This window comes from Blennius ocellaris (assembly GCF_963422515.1).
Source record: "Blennius ocellaris genome assembly, chromosome: 11".
NCBI classification, from domain to species: domain Eukaryota; kingdom Metazoa; phylum Chordata; class Actinopteri; order Blenniiformes; family Blenniidae; genus Blennius; species Blennius ocellaris.
The window spans coordinates 24219722-24236713 of record NC_137660.1 but is presented as its reverse complement, the minus strand read 5'-3'; the positions used below and the strand labels follow the sequence as shown (position 1 = coordinate 24236713).

Here is a 16992-nt window from a genome sequence, read left to right as displayed (position 1 = left end):
GGAACACTTAATAAACCTAATCCTGAGGACTTCAGGGATCTGGATGTTTCATATTTTACAAGTAAATCTGGTAAATCAGATGTATATAGGCCTGATATTATTCAAAGAAATATGGACGGAATTCTGAAGTTGGTCCTCTGACATACAGGGTGATGAATGCACTGATAAGTCTTTAAACTGCTTAAATAAAGGCCATAATAGATATTGTTAATGTCAGATTGTTATTATATTGTTATTGGGAATGAAAAACTGAAAACAAGGAATAGCGTGTAACACATTAAAAGCAAAGAGGAAATCTGGATTATATTTATGTTCTGTATATGCATGGCTCCTCTTGTAGTTTACAGTCCCTGGATACAGTTTATCATGGAGCTCTAAGGTTCATCGCCAGTTTTACATGTTTGACACATTATTGCTTACTGTATGTTGGATGATCTTTATGTACTCGGAGACGCAGTCATTGGTGTGTTCTTATTCACAAGTGTATTTTAGATCTGCTCCCATCAGAGAAACACTGACTCTAATCGCTTGCATGATCTTCTTTTTCTGGCTGTTCCTTCAGTCAGGACTGAACTGGGAAAAAAGGTGTTCAGGTTTGTGGCTCCATTTGCTTGGAACAACTACAAAAAGACCTGAAACTTGAAACCATGGTTTCCACTGGAGTCTTATAAGAAGATGCTTAGTGACTTGGAGATAGACACATCTGTCCACTGATGTTTTGAATGATGGACTCATTTTAATTTCTGAGCAATTTTTATTTATTTTTTTAGCAGTATTGACATTTCCTTACTTTTTATAATGGCTTGGCCAGGACACTCTTGAAAAAGACATTTTCAATCTCAACTAAGTTATTCCTGGCTAAATAGGAGTTAGAAAAAACATCTAAGCGATGTTTTTCATTTTAGGGCACAACATAGACTCACATGGGGTGATGGAGATCAAATGTTTTAATCTTCCCTTGTATTAAGTTGAACCCCCTCCCTCACTCCCCCATCATCACTCCTCCCTCAGCCTCGTCTCCTCCTCATCCCCAGCTGATGATGATGATGAAGATGATGATGATGAGGAGCCTTGAGCTGCCACCGCTACGGAACTTAGCGCGCGGCTAGCGGTACAGTAGCATCGTAAAGCAAATGTGTACAGGCAGTTGGCCGTAAACGACGCTGGGTTTTGTTCCGTGTTGTCGGGGTGTGTCCACGCAATTACACCGCGACACTCCGGCCAGGTCCCGGTGTGCGCCAGTCTTTGTCCGCGGCGGCTGACGGGTGACGGGAGAACCAGAGGAGTGTCTGGCTGCCGATGCTAACGGCTAGCAGCGGAGCTAGCTCGTTAGCTCCCCGTTCTGTTTCAACACTTTGGTTTTGAATGTCGGCGTTTTTCAACTGGTGTCAACGTAAGTGTCGTCTCCCTCCCCCACCAGCGCTCACCCGAACTGCTGCAGGCTCATTTTCCGGTTGCCGGGTGGAAAGTTCGTGGGAAGTTAAGTTTAATTTTGAACTGATAACGTTACAGTGCTTGTTCAGTGGGTGGCTAGCTTACTAGCCAGCTCAGTGGGGGAAAACTCATGTTTGTCAACAGAAACGGCAAAATGTGTCACAAATTAATGAATATACGAATATCTTCGTCTCATCACGCTGTGGACGTACACCTAAATGGAAAATACTCTTTTCAATCTGCTATTTTGTTAATGAAGCAACAGCTCCATAGTTTTACCTTTTGTTGTTTTTAATTAGTTTATCCATTAAGAAGACGCAGTGTCATTTCGCGAACTAGGTTTGTAACCTCAGAATGTGTAGAAATTATAACTACAAAAGACTACATTTGTTCTTTTAAGTACCTATTTGTCTCTAGCCCGGATTGCTACTCGATAATCCCAGTGTTTATAACGAAGTAAGAAGAAGGCTAAAGGACAAACTAAAGCAAAGCAACAATCAACAATGCCACATGAGTAAGAACAAGGAAACGTCTACTTATTGAATATGAATATGTAGCTAAAATGTGGCTCACTGGTGGGCAACTAGCCCTCCAACAGTTGGATCTGGAAGTTACAGAAGAGAGGATAATGACAACCAAAATAAAACATCTAGGAGCAAACATGAGTGTTTCCATGGCAGTCGGCAGGGGACAGGAACAGCCTATTATGAATCTGGATTCCTAGATTGAGAAATGTCTACTGGATACAAAGGAAAATAACAAACTTACCAAGAGAGAACTTAGTGAGATACAAAAGAATAGAGGATTGCATTAACCCGTTAGAACTTGAGGGAACATATGCCATATCTCATCAGGATTGTTTGTAATGTTTGTGTGCTTTTCTCTTTGGGTTGCCACTTTAATAGACATGTTCACACAGCGTTAAACAGCGGGCATAAGTAGATGATAGATCAGCATTTCCAGGAAATCTATTGTATAGGTATAACTGTTGTATAGTCTGAACTGATGAGGAGGAAGCAATGCGTTACTGAGGACATGGTAGATTTGTGTAGTATAGGTGAAAATCGTGAAGATACAAAAGTTTCTTTATGAAACGGGTGAGTTTGTAAAATAAATGTTGAGAGGATGATAGGTTATCTGAGTCTAAATCCAAAATTGAAACTTAAGAGTGTTCTGTGGGCTTCATACTGAACATGGAGGTCTTTTACGATGTCAAATTTAAAATGTTTTCCAATTGTTTGTGTTTTTGCAGCAATGCGAGCTCTGGATGAAAGCTGGACCTGAGCCTCAGGCTGTTGATGGTGATCAGAGGTTTTCTGATTGTGTCACTTGACCCGTCCTCATCCATGTAACCAGCTGCACGTTACTACTCGCAAACAAATCTCCGCTTGGCAACAGAATGGTCCTTTACGCTGACCCCACCCAGGCCACGGGGACAAGAATCCCTCAAAACCAGGCTCTTCAAATGATATGATAGTGGCCACCTGGATCACTTTCTGTGCCTGCAGGAGCCTTGCTCGGGTTCTGCTCTTCCTCTCGTCCTCAAACTCCCCTTCTCCATTCAGGGAGACCCTTGCCAGTGTGGTCTCCGGCACTGGAACCATGGGTAACAGCTGTGTGTGCCGAGAGGATAGTGACTTGGAGGACCACCATCACGGGTCGACGAGAGCGACCCGGGGTCAAGCCCGGCGAGTAGATCACAGTACGGGCGTGGGTGTTGATGCGGGAGAGGCTCGGAGCAGCCGGCCCCGGGATCCCGTCCGTCCGCCACGGCGGGGTCGAGGACCACACGAACCGAGACGGAAGAAGCAGAACGTGGACGGCTTGGTGCTCGACACACTAGCGGTGATCAGGACACTTGTAGACAAGTAAGTCTGGTAGCACTATTAATTATTCACAAGTGAAAATGGAAGGAAGACTCGGAGTGGTTTGCACAGCTTTCAATCTAATATCTTCTAGATTTAATAGTCCTGTCAGTACTATTTAGTGTATGCTGTTCTTTTGAAATAAGAAAATCATATTTTTGGTTGATTATGCTAGTAAAATCCAAATTTATCATTGCGCAAAATCTCTTTCTGCTAAGGTATTTTAACTATTTAATTCATATAACTGTGTTGCTGTTTGACATTTTTAATGCAAACCAGGGCTGCACTATAAAGTATATCACAAAACTGGACAGAGAGAACTGTCATACATGATTAGAAATATGAAAGGAAATGGGGTTGAATAGTGATGTGCAATTAAGCACAGTCAAGTTTTGAGAAAAATGGCGAGGGTAAAGCGCAACAGGGTAATGCTGCATATTCAAAGAGTTTTAAGCAATTGAAAGTCTCAAAAGAAATGAGGTTTATGGGCTTGTTTGGCAACCAACAAATCCAACTTCAGTACTGATGAATACTGATTTTCCTCATTCTTCTTTACTGACTGATCATAGGCACTTTTTTAAGTACTGTGTTCATATGTGTATGCGCACACACATATGAACATTTAACTAGGTCCACATTTGGTGAAGGCATTTCAATAATTTTTGACGAGTTATCAGTCTGATCTTCATGGCAATAACAGCAGCCTGAATTTTAGTGACTGACCAGTCAATTATCTGTGTTGTTTTGTTTTTTCTACACATGGGCATGGGGCAAAATCTTATAACTGTGTTCGACAGTATAGCAAATCTAATTTCTGTATGTTGTAGACACACAAAATTGGGTTTTCTGAGCATCTTTCTTATTTCATCTTTGATGGTGATTCACTTATGGCCATTAGGGCCTGAGTCACTGCTTGAAGCAGCCTTGAGTATTTCTGCATTGTATCAAGGCTGTATGAGTGTCCCTTTTGTGCAGCTGGTTTCACCTTCAGGTCCTTTTGAAATCTTCTCATGTGACCTTCTTGCTTTCATCACTGATTTTTCAAAGGCCGTTTGTGCTTCTTTTTTTTTAATCAAAATATTACATCTAATGAGGATTCTCATTCAGTTGTTTCTCAACCAAAGCCTTAACGTAGAAATAAACTCAACGTTTTTAGCACAGTAAATGTTGAATAAGATGGCAACAGGATGACGAAGTAATGCATGTTACTACCACAATAAAGGTTGAATGCGTGTGGCAATTTTACCCATTGAAATAATACAATATGTTGAGTTAATGTTTTGGCTATATTGATAGAATAGCTTCAGTTCTTGTTCCTCCTGGGATAAGTACAGGTGAGAATCTGTGTTTAATACTTACATTTCTGTTCATGAAATAAAGACCAAATAATCAAATAGTGATTTGATGCTGTAATAATCAGATTAAAAGTTTGCGGCAGGTCAGAACAAGCAAGAGCAGCAGCTTCCCAAAGTATGAATCATTTATTGGTATTGTTGTCAGTGTGATGATCTTGGAGTCAAAAAAGATTGGGGTTAACTGGTGCTTTCATCTCAATGAATGTGTAAAAAAGTGTGTATTAAAAAACACTAAATTGCATCTCATCTCAACCTTTCTTTTCCAGTGACCAAGAGCCCCCTTACTCCATGATCACGCTGCATGAGATGGCAGAAACGGGTAAAGAAAACCATTTATTTACACAACATTGACCTTGGATCTACAAACTGCTAAGGGAGGAATATCTCGGCATTGTTTCCAGCATTTTGTCTTTGTCTTTTTTAACTGTATTGGACTAATATTTGTAATTTGGCATCCATTCTGACATCAGTCATACTCAAACGTTGAAGGATCGAACTTAACTGTTTTTTTATGAACTACCTTGTGTTAATCTCAGTGGTTGATGCTCTTTGATCACGCATTACTGTGCTGAATACTAATGTGAGGATGGCTAAAGCAGCACTGCTGTATAAACTTTCTTTTCTTCCAACACATAGAAGTTGTTCTATTGGATCAATGACTCATAACTACAAGCAGGAACACTGTAACTCTTGAATACCCGAAGCTGTAATTTTTTTAGGGCCCGAGCCGACCTGCAGTGATCTGCATGTCCACACTGGTGCCCTGTTGAGAAATCTGACACAGTGTCATTTAAGCCTCTTTTCCACTGTACAGAATGTGCCAGTAGTGTACGGTTTCGGTTTTCGTGCCTCCCCAATGCAAAAGTTGTGGTAGGTACCGAAGACGGTTTTTCGTCACCCTTCCGTTGGGTTTCCCAGCACTACAGAACGGGTTCAATAAGGAAGAGTTAGAGCGAAGCTGTCTGCTGATTGGTAGTGACAATAGTCACTCTCAACAAGTAAATATCCTATCGGGATTTTTTGCACTTTCCTGTAATATTGTTTGCCCACCTTTCCTCTGCACTCTGACGTGCACCAAACACATCTGTTCCTGTTGACGCTTTTCAAAGCTTCGTCTGATGTTTGTTGTTCAAGCACTTTCATATGCATATGATGGATGATGTTGTCATGCAGCGGCCGTGTGTGTGTGGGTTGGCCTTTTAAATTCCTGCATTTGGGCTTGGTGTCATTCACATTGGCTGTTTGATGCTCACCAGACGCGGTGTTCTGTGGCTTGACAGCAGCCAAGTTTGCATTAGCTTGCAGAAAGTGAATCCTAAATGCAGTCAAGCAGCAAGTCAGTCAGCCGTCCAGTCACTTTCTGTTTGACATGTGCTGCTCTGTTCCATTATTCATGAGCCCGTTGGCTTTCATAAGTGATAGTGTGTGAGATGGTTTCTTACCGAGTCACCTAATGGACAGGAAATGCATGTTTGAGTGATTGTCCCGCATTCAGTAATCGGTCTGCCTGACCAAGTAGTCTGCAGAGTCCAGTTACCTGAATGATCATATTTCATGATAAAAACAATGGCACTGTTTCATATTTTTGCATTAAGAACAAAAGAACCAAACTCGATGACATTTGTTGTCCAAGTAGTAAGAGAATGATGCTCCTGTTTGATACCATAACTACTTGAAGAGATAAGACATATCGTTAGGTTTGTTTGCATATTGTTTTGTTGTGGAAGGTAGAATATTGCATTCAAATCTTAATTTTCTAACATAATATTTTTTATGGAAACAAGTTAATATGCCGTAATGAAATATAGCTTTATTTTAATAGTTAATTCCTTAAAATGACAACCAATATAGTGCAATGTCATTATTACATACCTTTCACGCTCCTGTATTTTTGCCTTTCCATTTTTACAACCTTATGTTGACTGAATAATTTGTGTCCATGGAGGACTGTATTGACAATGTGCTCATAACTATTGCTTGGCAGCCATGTTGCCACCGGGGTTAATGCACGGTACTCATGGCATTTCTAACTTTGAAAATTGTTTGTCCCAATATCTCCCAATTGGTAAACTCAGCCAATCGGAAACCAATATTTTACGATATTGGTTAAAAATTAAATGTTTTAAGCAAAGTATAGTATGACTGCAACGTCATGGTTTGAATCCCACTGAAGGCTGCAACAGGAAGAGCTTTAGGATTACATTTAGTGTCAAATCAAACATGCAGACCTTGATCTTCTGTTTGATGAACACAACTGATACTAGGCTGGCCATAGAGTGAATCCCCGTCCCACCACTAGCCTCTTACTCCAAACATAAGCTTTCAGTCCTGGCCTTATTGTGCCATGGCCTTAAACTGTCATAAAGAAGACCATAACATAGTGTTTTCTTGCTGCCACATTGGCTTTTTGCAGTGTTGTTGATTGTGTGTATATAATTTGTGACTGAAGTGGCGACTTCATTTTCCCCAACTTTTCTTCTAGACGATGGCTGGCTGGAGGTTGTCCAGTCTCTGATTCGAGTGATCCCATTGGATGATCCACTTGGCCCCGCGGTGATCACCCTTCTTTTGGACGAATGCCCTCTCCCCACCAAGGTTTGAATCTGACCCATTTTCTATAAAATAGATCAATACAGCCCTCATCAGGTTGTGAGTTTTCACTCATTACTTTCTTGTCTTCTTTCACATTTTCTGATTTTAATGTGATCCACCTTCACAGACCAGATTGCCAGATGCAATATGATTTTAGGTTGTCTATCTGTAACATTAGACTTTCACCCCTGCCTCTTCTGCTTTAAACAAAGAAAATGTTGTTAGGACCCCCTGTGTCCTTGACTAGAGTCACCGGAGGACAGAAGACTCTGCTCTCTGTGCAGTTAAATAGACATTTGCTCTAGTATCTCAATATGAAATGAATTTGAGTAGATCTGCAGTATTTCACATTACTTTAGATGTTTACGTGGAAACAGTGTCCATGCCCTTCGTTGTAACAACCGGCCTGTAATCTTTTTCCAGGATGCCCTTCAGAAACTCTCCGACATGTTGAGTCTGAGTTCGGCTGTTGCGCAACAGGATGCTTTAAACCCCGCTAAACACAGAAACACCACGGCTGTCCTGGGATGCCTGGCGGAGAAACTGGCTGGTAAAGTATCCGTCTTGATTTTCCGTTCTGGAAATGCACCGGCCCAGTCATCTATCCATCGCATTTTGCCATTTGTCAAACAGGCTCAAATCCTCGATTGACTCATTTTCCTGCTTCTGACACATTAAAATTTCTCTTTCTCCGGTTTCTCCATCGCAGGAATATATTAATCCGGCCATGATGAAGATTGTGTTTTTTAATCTTTTTTATTTTGGTTTTATTTCTATTCTGAATTTCTCTTTTTTCATGTTTATTTTTTTCCACAGGACCAGCCAGTATTGGGTTGTTGAGCCCTGGAACCCTTGAGTACCTTCTAGAGAGCCTGGTGAGCAAACACTGACACCTGATATTTAAATATTAAATGTATTTGGCACATTTGCACGCTGAAAGCTTTGCAAATGGATTTTGGTCGCTTCACTTGCAAAATGACGGGTATACCTATTCTGCGGTCAGTTGTGGGAGCAGAGTAAGATGCTGACAATCTGTGCAAATGCAGCCTTCAAGCTATAAATTAATCCGTGATGTGTAATCATGTTTAATCAAGTCAGGGCGCCAGATTGTAGATTGTCCAAAGCCTTCTAAATCCTCAGCACCATCACATCCAACAAAGAGAGTGGCAGAATCATTAGGTGGAAAACAATTTCTCACAAATTTAAAGGTTCTTTTTGCTTTTTTTAAGTTTTATTTTTAGTAAGTCTTTGTGTTTCTTTATTAAGTGACAGTATTTGAGAATCCTGGCATTGATTGTAGTGAAGCTCGCTAGCAAAGTGAAGTGTTTAATAAGTTTCTCCTGGTTGTCAGATTGGTATATAACAAAACCTTTTGAAGGGAATTTGTAAGGCAAGCTCCAATTGAACTGAAATGATAGGTTTTAGACTGAGTAATCAAGTAATTAAGCACACTTTAATTGAATCCCACTGACAGTATTTTTTTTGTTCTCCTTCAGAGCTCTGAGGCCCACCCCACTGTCATGCTGTTTGCCCTCATTGCTCTTGAGAAATTCTCCCAAACCAGTAAGTGCACTTAACATCCCCGAGGTTAAGATTTACAATTGGACAAATGAAACAAGTCTGAAAGGAACTTTATAAATCAGTGAACCAAAACAATATTAAGAAGCCTTTACTGTGTCACTGTGTTCACTTTTCCTGATGGATGTCGGCTCTTTAGTAGTTGCATTTAAAATACTGCGTGAAGAAATCATGGGTCTTTATAGAATTCACAGTAGTTTGTCCTTTTTAATATCCAAGCGTATCGGGTTTAAAAGTCTGTTTTAGCAGGAAGTGCATCCGGTTAAAAAGCTATCCAAGTCTACAGTGCAAGTTCCAAGGATTTGGGAGCTGCTGAACATCGAGTAAACATAATCTGTTAATGATTTGTTTTATTCTGAAGATTCCAGCTAGTAAATACTCTGATTTGAGAGGCATCACACCCACCTGAGTTTCAACACATCGTGGTAACTTCATAAACTTCATTCATTTCATGTTACCGCAGAAGCGGTAAAAACGCAACACGTAAATGAAGCCCATTGACTTTCAGTGCCAGTTATCTATAACTTGCAACTCTTCTCCCACATCTTTTTTTTTTTTTTTGTGCGGAGTTGGGAGCAAATTGACTTAATCGGCATCTTCTTGCCCTCAGGTGAGAACAAGCTCACAGTATCAGAGTCGTCTATCAGCAATAGACTCGCTGTCCTGGAGTCGTGGGCAGAGCATCCCGATTATCTCAACAGGCAGGTTGGATTTTGTTCCCAGTGGAGCCTTGACAACTTGTGTGAGTATCCCCAAGCTTCAATCGCTGAATTTGTGTGGAATTGCATTTTAAACAGATTTTACCATGACGGAGGCCTGTTTGACTCTCTGTTGAAATAAATGGTTTCTTGTGTCATCCAGTCCTAAAGGATGGGCGCCAGTTCACGTATGAAAAGGTCAACCTCACCAATATCAACGCCATGCTCAATAGCAACGACGTCAGCGAGTACCTCAAGATCTCTCCCAGCGGTCTCGAGGTCAGTGTGTGTCCTCTGATGAGGTGCAACATTCGCCAAATCTATCACGAATCCTGGAGAAATTGGGGGATTCACTCTTTTGTTTTTTTGCTCCCGTTTTCAGGCACGATGTGACGCCTCGTCCTTTGAGAGTGTGCGTTGCACATTCTGTGTGGATTCAGGGGTTTGGTACTATGAGGTGACTGTCGTTACGTCAGGGGTAATGCAGATTGGATGGGCCACCAAGGACAGCAAGTTCTTAAATCACGTATGCATCCTCAGTGTTTTTCATTCTCAAGCGTGCCGGAACTCCTCTCTCTCTCTCTCTCTCTCTCTCTCGGTTGGCCATCTCCAATTATTTTTATCTGATTGTTTTTTTTTTTCTTTTTGTTTCAGGAAGGTTATGGGATAGGAGATGACGAATACTCATGTGCGTATGATGGCTGCAGGCAGCTCATCTGGTACAACGCTCGCAGTAAACCTCACTCTCACCCCTGCTGGAAGGAGGGTATGAAATACTCACATGCTCACACATAGTTGAACCTCAAGACTGCAAAAAAAAAAACACAAGCAGAGAAGTCATCAAGCCTTTAATAGCTTGCTTGTTTACTTGGGATGTGCTCCATTATTGTTGGTGTCCCTTGGTTATTTTTGACTCCTACACTCTTTATCACTGCCAAAATTCAGCAGTCTCTGACTTGCCTCCTACACGGAGGGTTTACAGTAATAGCAACCTTGCCAAGGGTTTATTCTGGTGTGTGTCCTGTTTAGGAGATGCCATCGGCTTCCTGTTGGATCTCAGCAAGAAGCAGATGATCTTTTATCTAAATGGACATCAACTGCCCCCAGAGAAACAGGTCTTCTCATCAGCAACGTGAGTTCTCCCACAGTCAAATTGTAGTTTTTTTTTTTTTTTTTTTTGGTGTTATTTCACATGAGTCCAAACTATGATCTAGGAACTCACTGTGGCCTTTGGGTCACTGATGATTAGCCCATAGCAGAGTCTTGGAAATAGAATGGAATACATGACTTGAAGTCTAATCACATACAAATGTTGCTGCTGATGACTCAAAATAGCAAAACGAAAGAAAAATAATGTGGCCCTCAGAGGACACTCCTGTTTTATGTGGATTTTATTCTGTATTCGTTTAAATTGGTGCTGGCCAAGGATTAAAAAAATGAAATTGCAATATTCAGAAATTAACTCAAAAGTAGTCATGTAGTCATGCATTTTTATTGTTTGGACTCTTTGAAAATTGCAGTATTATGCAAGACTTGTAAGGTTTTTTTTGTTTTCTCAAGAGGTTTCAACCTGTAAATTTAAATAATTTATATTCAATAGCAAGTTTGATTATAATCAAGGACGCTTGCTAAAATAGACTACAGATTGTAGCTATTCACATTTCTCTGGTGCCTGTTAACTTTGTATGGGTGGATGTGGTTGCAATGAAGGTCCAGAGCAAAAAGGAAATGACTGATTTTGTCACAGGACATTTTAGTCCTGGATGGACTTTTGAATGCTTATTATTTACATGACATTTCAGGCACCAGTTTCCCCTGTTTTGGACATTTTCTGTCTCTATTACTCCAGAGCCAAACTTTCTTTTTTTCTTTCTTGTTTCCTTGATCTGTTCTCCTGTGCTTGCTTCTGTTCTGAACATTGATTGATGAGCTTGTTGTCTGTTGATCATTATAGCAGCGGGTGGTGACGTCTTTTCCCACGATACTGACTGACGCACTGCATGCGGGCCTCTCGATCAACCATTTGGAGCTGCGGGATTGCAGCTCTTTTTTTTCTTTGTTTTTATAAAGAACAAACAAAACTGTGTTCTGCACACAGCACGATTTCTGCCTATAATGCGCGTGTGTTGTGTGCTATATTCAAGTCACCCCCTCATGAATTAACAACTCCAGTAATATGAAACTTTGCAGTAATTTGTATCAATATTTGGAAAGGGTTCATGTAAACCTATACATTAGAGCCGTGTTTCCCAAAGTGCGAATGAAAAAAAATTAATGCTTGGACACTGCAAGCATAATGGACAGGTTTTTGACTGGGCTCCTACGCAAAGCAGAAGATGAAGCGTTGCCAAATATGCTTCTCAAAAAAAAAGAACCACTGCATTAGAGTCTGTATTCATTCCTCACTTTGCATCCACCTACACCAACTTTAGATCACGGTTCAGTGCAGGTGCTCCACAGCAGGTTTAGACTGTCATCGGTGCTCATCGTATTATTTACTGCTCGGCATCCCACCCCTGCTGTCCGCCATGTTTTGCATCTGTGTGTTCATTCAGAAGCAATGCCAGGGATTAATCCCTTTCCTGTGCATTAACCACTTCGTTTCTCTCCGTCAGGTCCGGTTTCTTCGCGGCAGCCAGCTTTATGTCGTACCAGCAGTGCGAGTTTAACTTTGGGGCCAAGCCTTTTCGTCACCCTCCCTCTGTCAAGTTCAGCACCTTTAATGACTTTGCTTCTCTGCTGCCCAGTGAAAAGATCATCCTACCAAGGTAAGGTATAGTCCCTAACTTTTTTTTTTTGTTTTGTTTAGTTATTTTTCCAAAGCACCTTTTATACACAACATGCTGCTCTCTAAAGCTCTTACAATCAATCCTCTGACTGGTGAATCATGTGTTTACACTCCGTCCGATGCGTCAGTATGGCATGAAACCAGCATGACTAATCTTTTGGGGTTTCATTAGTCTAAATGCAGATTTTTAATCACTCATTAATTTGTTGGCGCCATTTAACATACTTTTAGTTTTATTAATATATTTAAAAGACTTAGTCTAAATGGGTATTTTTCAAAATGTTTCACCCTTGAGGACCTGTTGACTTTACCTGACAAATAGAATTACAATAATTATGAACCTGTAACATTCTACTTTTAACATTTGTGAATTTGACAGCCAAATTTGAATATTTTCTTAACCAAACTGGAGATGCTCTGACTTGTTCGGAGTGTGTCGGGAAGTTATACAGTCAACTCTCCGGCAGCGGGACCTTTACAATCAAGGTACATTAAAAATAAGCTGCTCTGACAAACTATAACGATACTCTCTGTAGACATAAGAATTAATTTAGAAGTGTATTCATTACCTGGCAATAGTACCAATAGAGATGTAAGATAGTCCCATTGGCATTGTTATGCTTTTTCTCAGTAGGGAATCAGAGCAGTGAAGTGGGTGAATATTGTAATAATAAAAGTGGTATTGACACCATCTGCTGCATGAGGGATTGACCAGCTGCCCCTCAGAGGACCTCTGAAATGTTCATAAACAAATGAGTCTTGGGCTCAGCCACAGTTGGTGGCCCGTCCGCATAACAGCAGTGAATCCAAACAGTGTATGAGGGGACGATTGCACAGCTTCATGCTGACGTTTTCTACTTACTGTGGTTCGTGTTTCATTACAAAAGGAAAAAAATCTTGTTTTGACAGGAGCTGATATGTTCTTAGATATTGGTCTAACACTATCAAATGGGGTCTTCTGACGGGGAATGCACATTTGCTTGTTCTCTCTCACCAGACACCGGCGTCTGGCCCTACTGAAGCAGGTTAGCATTCGAGACAACTGCTGCACGCTGTGTTGTGACGTCATGGCTGACACAGAGCTGCGGCCCTGTGGACATGGGTAAGTGTGAATGAACTGTGGGACGACGGCAGCCTTTTAAGCGCAGACTTGTGTAGTATGCAAGGTAGTTCGTGTGCCTCACTACAGTGGTGACGAATGGCGTTTTTCCACTCGTACCTACCCCAAACGACTCCAATGGCCTCGCCTTTTAGGCAGGAGGTCCATCGATATCGCCACTGTTTCGGAACAACTGGTTTCTCTGTTAACTGGTGACCAGCTTCCTTGTCACAGCATATGTTAAAAAAAGAAATCTGACCAAAATCCTTGCTGTTTAACTGCATTTCCATTCAAGTTTAAAGTATTGTACTTCTTCTTTGTCTGATTTTTACATCAGCTGCTGCAAGAAGTACGTCACCAATTAACTGGGGCACCAGTTAAAACGAAACACCAGACAGTGAAGAACATCTTTGACAATAAAACATGATCGGACCAATACACATTTTGTAATATTAATAATTTGAGCTGCTATCCAACGCGGAGTTGTAACTCCACTCTTCCAAATGCACATCAGGAGACACAGATTCTATCAGAGGTGATTACTTCTGCACGACAGGGAAAAGCTCTGACTCCACCGACACTACGGTGGTACTGCAATGTTATTGGAAAACGACCAAAACTGAGGCGAGTCGGGCCAAGTAGGTACTAGTGGGGAAAAGCGCCAATCTTCCACTGTCCATGTCTCAATGACTGCCACGTGTTTTATCCGTTCTTTTGTTTTGTTCTAAAACTCGTGGTAATACTTGGTTTCGCTACGTTTTCTTTCAGTGGTATGTGTATGGAGTGTGCCTTACAGTTAGAGACGTGCCCGCTGTGCCGCCAAGACATCCAGACCCGTGTCAGACTCATTGCACATGTCTCCTGACACACTTCCTGCCCTTCCTCTGGCAAGGAGAGACACACGAGGCCCACATGTTCCTCCTCCTCTTCCTCCATCTTCCCATCACCCGTCAGGGTTGTGAGGACTGTGCCACGACGCTGTGACGAATCCAGAACTGCGAGTTCTGGTCAGAGGACGTAGCGATGGAGGTGAGGAGAAAGAGAGGACTGCAGCTGGATCCCCAGAGCTTTTCTTCATTTACCTGCGTCACCTCTTTTGTATCCTTCTGACAACTCGCTGCAGAAACTGGGCCAAGAATCGTCTACTTTCTACTCGGTGTGTTTTTTGTGAGGAGCGGCGACATTTTCACCAGATTAGGAGACTTAAACCAACTTCCCGTGTCATCGTTAGAAAACATCATCCAGACGTGAGGATTCCGCTGCGCTTTCAGCTCAAAGGCTACAACTATTTAACCCCAGTACCGCCACGCACACGTCTGCAGGTCTCTCAGGGCCGGGTCGCAGTGACGAAGGCAGCCTGTAGAGCAGTGTTAAACCCAAGGTACAAATGAATTTGAGATGCATCTTCACCGCCTTGTTTTTTTTTTTTGGGGCTGTCGGTATACGAATTGTCTTCTCAAAGGTAGTGTTTTCATCCTCTTGTGCAACACCCACACTTGTGGCAGCTTTACCGTCTGCGCTTCTTCATCGCCCACAAGCCAGGTTTGTCATGGTAAAAACTGCATTGTGTGGGAATGATCGGACAATTGCTCTCTTGTGTCAGAAAACCGTAATATTACAGGTTGATTTTCTTGAATTCTGTCTTTCGGATTTAGTTTACAAAACATTTCCAAAATCAGCCTTCAATTCAGAAAAAGAAATGTCAGGACTTAAATCATACTTCAGTCTGTAGTAGAAGTACCTGATTTTCAGTGTGGCTGACCCTGCTGCTTTTTTGTGCTTTGGTTGATCCAGTTACAAATGTGCATTTTGAAGCACGTTTGCAAGTAAACACCCCTTCTCAAACGTCTGGATTGAGCTGGTCTTGTTTGATTGGTGCTAACAGTTTGGCAACAATGTAGCTCCAGTCAGTCATTTTATGAACCAACACAAGTAACTATGTCTTAATTTACGTGATGACAAAAACGTGTCTGTGTTAGGACGACAATTTTCAGTCCGCAAGATGTGATTTGATTTTTGTGATTAGAAACGATGATGAGCGGTAAATGGTTTATGCAAATGTGAAGTTTACAGGGTTGAGATGTAGTGTGTTGTTTGATTCGGCTGAGAGAAGCCCCTCACAGCAACTCTAGAAAAATGTGCTTCGCCTGCCACAAATCACAGCACACTTGGCAAGACTCCCGGCCGACATATTTGATCTTATCCAAAAGAAATAATAAAAGTTAGTCCGACGGCATCAACTGGGAATTGGACTTCTGGCAGAGTGAAATGTGGTTCCCTGCTTTTTGTGCTCTGTATAACACGACACATGCTCATTCTGCAGTTCCTCCATGCCCCTCCCGCCATCTCCAGCTTAGTGTTTTCCGTCTGTCCATCCTATACTTGAAGCATCTCTGGGTTGACTGAATTACATCTGTGTATCTGAGATGAGTAACCAAATTAATTGAAAGATTGCTCTTCAAGACAAATTCTATTTATACTTCTTTAAAAATCCAAATTATGAGAGTGATTAATAACTTGATCTTGATCAAATTCTTTATGAACGAGTTGGGTAGTCCACCAAACTGCATGAAGAGTGTGCAAAATCATTCGGACTGTATGAGAATGGTTTGTGATGCACTCTTGGTATGACAACAGGCTGGTCTGGTCAGTGTTTACCTTGTATTTTTGCTGGAGCACCTTATACAGACATGGGAGCGGTGAAAAAAAGCCGTCTCTGTGGTTTGAGATGAAATTCAGGATTGTAAAGAATGCATTGTATTTAAAACATCTAAGAAAATTTACCCCATGGGCTCCCAAAGATGTGACTTATTGAAGAGTTGTTGTTTCCTGGATTGTAATATTTGTAATAAATGTATGTTCATGTGATTATTTTTTTTGAATGACTGGCTTGTGTTTTCTCTATGACAGGAGAGACTGCATTTTAAAATATTTCTCTTCAAACCAAAGGTGTAAAATTGTCGAATCTCTAAATTATGCTACAAAATGGTCAAACTTAATTACATATTATATGGGATATCATGCCCCAGTGTGAGAAGCTCCGCCTGCACATATGATCCAGTGCCATCACAGTCATAACTCGGTTCAATAACCGCTCTTCACCGAGCCCAGCTGAATTGGGGGGCAACCAAGTGTTATACCTCGTTCATCTCTTATATCCATAACACTTCATTCCCTATCAGTCGATTCACTCGGTACAACACATCGTGGGGGACATATATTCACGCCTCGCAGTTCCAGAAAATAGGACTCCATCCTAAAATGTTGACATTTGTATAAAATCGATGATGAACAAGCTGAAATGGTCTGAAAGGAAAACAAAGATCAATGGGAGCTGGAACAATGCTTCTCTTCAGACTAATCTGTCAATTCTGAGAACTCAGGATTTTTGCAGCCTTTAGTGTGTTTTCACCAACTCTCCCTCATGGTTTCTTTCATGCCGATGCTTTTCTGGATTAATTAAGAAACTCACGTTCACTGCAGCTTCAGTGAACTGGCTCAGCGCTGTGCTCGGATTTCCAGTTGGACTCAAACAGTGCGCCCCCAGTGGACATATGAAGAAAAGCAACTCAATTTTTTTAAT

The 16992-nt window shown here is 41.4% G+C and overlaps 1 protein-coding gene across 1 annotated transcript; it reads left to right on the top strand.

The window, feature by feature from the left end:
• The first annotated feature begins 1164 nt into the window (after positions 1-1164).
• Positions 1165-16236, top strand: rspry1 (ring finger and SPRY domain containing 1). Its single transcript, XM_080504414.1, has 15 exons — positions 1165-1393; positions 2687-3302; positions 4921-4973; positions 7137-7249; positions 7670-7796; positions 8063-8121; positions 8743-8809; positions 9435-9566; positions 9686-9801; positions 9905-10048; positions 10177-10288; positions 10552-10654; positions 12138-12290; positions 13308-13412; positions 14178-16236. The coding sequence occupies exons 2-15, from the start codon at positions 2905-2907 to the stop codon at positions 14272-14274; spliced, it is 1779 nt and encodes a 592-aa protein (XP_080360540.1). The 5' UTR covers positions 1165-1393; positions 2687-2904; the 3' UTR covers positions 14275-16236.
• Positions 16237-16992: the final 756 nt, after the last annotated feature.